Source organism: Protobothrops mucrosquamatus, unplaced genomic scaffold (genome assembly GCF_001527695.2).
Source record: "Protobothrops mucrosquamatus isolate PMUCROS unplaced genomic scaffold, P.Mucros_1.0 scaffold_239, whole genome shotgun sequence".
Classification (NCBI taxonomy): domain Eukaryota; kingdom Metazoa; phylum Chordata; class Lepidosauria; order Squamata; family Viperidae; genus Protobothrops; species Protobothrops mucrosquamatus.
Genome location: NW_015386315.1, coordinates 133,317 through 137,659, shown reverse-complemented (window position 1 = coordinate 137,659; position 4,343 = coordinate 133,317). Strand labels below are relative to the sequence as shown.

Genomic DNA, 4,343 nt, shown 5'->3' with positions numbered 1-4,343 from the left:
TCTTACAATACTTGGTTATGTATTCAAGATGGACAGTGATTAATATTTATGTTATTTATATGTAAGGATGAAAGTTTATACATATGTTGTATATAGCATATTTAAATGTGTGTTATGTATGTGTGCACTTTTGAGAGCAAGCAACTAAATTTCATTTTTAATGTGTGCTCACAGTAAAAAATGACAAAGGTTTATCTAATATATCTAATCTCTTCCTACTGATCTTATTGGCTGGATTTGTTGAAAACTGAGGTGCAGCAAGTTCTGTTGGGGTTACTTAACATATAAAATGTATTGGCTGGGATATATCTCCTTTTTCTCACATCTATTCTCCCATTCTCTGCCTACTAAACATGCTGCCTTTATTGGCTATTTTGAATATGATGGACTCGACCATTGGATGTATTCAAGCAGAGTCTTGATAGATATCTATCTGGGATGCTTCTGCACTAAGCAGAAGATTAGTACCAGCAGTTTAAATGGCCTATGATTCTCCTTCAGTTTCTATGGGTGATCCTCATTTCTATTGTGGGGGAGTGGTTTTTAAAATTTAAAAACTAATATTAAGACCTGGTGATAGTTTTTTTTTCTGTTGCATGTATCTGTCCTCCTCCCTCCCTCATATGCTGACTTTTCCATTCATTTTCTTCTCTCCACCTGCTCAATTGTTAGATTTACCCCTGAGCCTTACAGCAGTTTAACAATTATTGTGGATCCACTGAATAATGTGTACTTCATTTCTAAAATATCTCAGGTTTTTTGTTTCTGTAACTCTAATGGTGATATGAAGTCTGTTCATGCTTTGACTGTGCAAATACAAGATAACTTGGATCAAAAATAAAAATAGGTATTTAACGAAAATGTTGGTGTGCATAAAATGGGGAAAATGGTTTTTGAATCTGGAACAAATTTTCACATTTCACGGGTTCTATTGAACCATTTCAGATCCGACACGATTCTGTAAAACCCCAAACTCAAAATGTTTCAGATTTTATATGAAAAAATCTGAATAAGGAAAAAGGGCAAAGCTGGCACATAGTGTCCTTGCATTCCTTTCCATTCCTCGTGCAGAATAGTTACCAGTCTGCCTTCTTCCTTAGCATTTTTCTTCTCTACCCACAGTCACCGTTGTTAATATCAGTGATACCCTTCAGCCAGCAAGGATGCCAAATATCCCAGAATCTTCCCTCCTCTGTCCTCCACTACTGTCCCAATACACCCCCATCTTCCTCCCATTAGCCACTGCCTGTTCAATAAGGATAGCTCTTCCCTTCCCACCTTCTGATTGCCTTCTATCCTTCAGTCATGAATGTCCCAATACATACCTTATTAGCCTGCTCACCCTTCTCCCAATTTTCCTTTTCCTTTCTTCCTCTTGGTTCCCCATAACAACTGAGGACATTGGTTCCCCTTTGCCCTTCCCCAGCCACGTCTCTTAGACTAAAAAATTCGACTAGAGGAATGTTTAATAAAATCAGTAGGATTGTTCTTTAAATTCTTAACCCAAATATATTGGTATTTGAGCTTTACTTTGCCTGATAAAACAAGATTCATATATATTTACTAATAACAGATTTTCCATCAAATTGTGGCAAGGAGAGACAAGAGAAGGGATTTTCTTGTTTTGTATCAACTTTTTAAAATTGCAAAAGTAAAGCAGTTTTGTAAAAGTAGATATAATCCAGTCCTAAATTATTAGGTTTTGGTTTCCCTGCCTCCGTTCCTCTACCAAGAAAGCAGAACTCTTGAAACTGGCATTTCAAAAGGAACTTTTATTGGCAGATACAGAATGCAGGAAAGCTAGGCAGGATCCAAGGGCTTCTTGCCCAAATCAATAGGTTAAACCCACGAAGTAATAACCCCACCCCAACTGTCCATCCGATCAGTTCAAACAGGCCAATCCACAGGTGCCATCGAGCTGTGGGAATTTGGGCTGATAAGACCCCTCTCTCAAAGTTGTTAGGTCTTCTCTGGTTCCTCCTCCTGTGCCTAGGCAGATGGCCCGAGGCATTCCTTTCACACCCCATAGTGAAGACATCAAAGCAAATAGAGGAAATGTACTACATGCACTACAAGCCCCTGATCTCACTCCCTCTCCCCCAAGAGAATAGAACCTGAACAGTGGAAGCCCAGAGAATACGAATGATTAATAACCAGTAATTAATAATGGAGGGTTCTGACAGGTTCAGTTGATTCTATATGAGCTTCCACTTAATGTCCATTGAAACATTACATCATCGTTATTATTATACCTCATCTTTGTTTTCTACAAATCAAGGCAATGTGCATAACGCTCTTACCTTTTTTCCTCACAGCAATGTTGTTGTGGGTTGTGCTGAAAGAATCACCTTTTATGCCTAAGGAAGGACTAGAATTCACAAGCTTCTGGTTTCTAATCCAGCATCTTTAATCCATCAGCTTGGCTCTCAGTCTAAAAGGGGATATAAATTTTATCCTTTCTTGGCAGAACTGCACGCATATATAAATGTATATACTGACTTGCTTTTTCATTTCTTTAGGTAGTCAAACCACATACACCACTGATTAAGTTTCCAGACAGAAAAAGTACTCTAAAATCTAAAAGTAAGTATGTCTTTACTAAGTGCACATGGTGCCATGCCATGTCTTGCCATAATTTATGCTCAAGAAATTTAAATTGCAATTCATTGTTTATAATTCACATTATAGGTTAGCATGATATGTGAACCCAATATAATGTTTTCTAACTATAACCCCTAATTTATAACAGTATTGCTCTGTGAGGGAGATGGGCAGTTTGGTCTTGTGCAGAGGTAGGCAATCTCGGCTCTTTTATTAGACTCATGGACTTCAACTCCCAGAATTCCTGAGTCAGCATAGCTGACTCAGGAATTCTGTGAGTTGAAGTCCATGAGTCATAAAAGAGCCGAGATTGCCTACCCCTGGTCTATTGGTTAAGGCACAGGGCTAGAAAGCAAGAGACCATTAGTTCAAGTCCCACCTTAGTTATGAAAGCCAGCTGGGTGACCTTGGGCCAGTTACTCTCTTAGCCCAACTCACCTCACAGGATTATTGTTATGGGGAAAAGAGGAGGAAGATGTGTTGGATATGTTCGCTGCCTGAATTATTTGTAAAAATTGTAAAAGTGGGAAATAAAAAAATAAAAATTTGATATATAAAATATTTTTTCACATCACTAAGATGCTGACAGTATTCACTGTTATGCACAAATGTAACTGTTTCTTCTGGGTACTTCTAAGCTTTAATTAGAGTCTCACTCTCAGTTAATTCTTTTTTGAATTAACCATTTAACTTCAGTGGTTTACATGATGTGTATACGCCAACCTTCCTTAATCCTTGACTCTCCATATGTGCTAGATTACAATCCTCTTATCATATCTGCATGACCAATGATCAAGACCAGATTGACATTGTCAGCCCATTGAGGTAGGCCAGATCAGGAAACTCTATTGAGCCTTTGAGGTAGCTGCAGTGTTTTGCTGCAATAGACCAACATGGTTAGTCATGATGTAGGGCATCCAGAGTTTTTTTGCTAATATAATTTAGTTTCTTATTGTTCCAGTGCAAGAGTCTCTACATTCAAGAGTGCCTCCGCTTCATGGGACAGCCTCACAATTTTCTGCAGAAAACAAAGCACCATCTTTTCAAAATACTTTATTTACTGGTAGAACACAAGGTATACCTGACACAGCAGAATTAATAAGAACTTTACCTCAGAAATTCAGGAGGAAACCCATGTCAGTTGAAGAGATGGAATACATTCAAGTAAGTTCTCATTTTTTTAAAATTAAAATATTAGTGTTCTTTTCAAAGCCTTACTTTTTTAAAAAAATCAAATGATTAAATAAAAATTTAGACTATGTGTGGTTTGCTTTTTGTGATGAGAAACCAGTTCTTTAGGTGTGTATGGTGCTATAGAAGCAGGACAATAAAATCATAGAAGGTTGAAACTAGACTTTAGTCATACTAATATTTAGCATTGTATTGGTTTTATTTCACACTATGGATTTCTAATGATTAGCTGATGAATTTCAGTTGGAATAATCTCTAGATCCTCCCAAAAAAATATTAAGAGGCTTGATTTAAACCAGGAATGGACTGCCTATTGCAAAACAAAGTCCTTGTCAATATGAATCCATCTTTTCAGCACCATAATATGGTTTAAACAATTAAAAATTCTAACTCTCTCAATAGCATATCAGCCAAACTGAAACCACAGATGAAGAACCAAATAAATTCAGTGGAAAAATACCGTATATACTCGAGTATAAGCCGAGTTTTTCAGCCCATTTTTGGGGCTGAAAAATGCCCCCCTCGGCTTATACTCGAGGCGGCGGCGGCGC

General features: G+C 37.5%; 1 protein-coding gene across 1 annotated transcript in view; it reads left to right on the top strand.

Annotated features, from left to right (window-relative positions):
* MRPS36 (mitochondrial ribosomal protein S36) overlaps window positions 1–4,343 on the top strand; it is a 9,328-nt gene that overhangs the window by 1,431 nt on the left and 3,554 nt on the right. Inside the window, exons 2-3 of the mRNA XM_015829929.1 lie at window positions 2,520–2,583; window positions 3,563–3,765. Of these exons, the coding sequence (XP_015685415.1) occupies window positions 2,520–2,583; window positions 3,563–3,765 (267 nt within the window). The remainder of the gene's footprint in view (window positions 1–2,519; window positions 2,584–3,562; window positions 3,766–4,343) is intronic.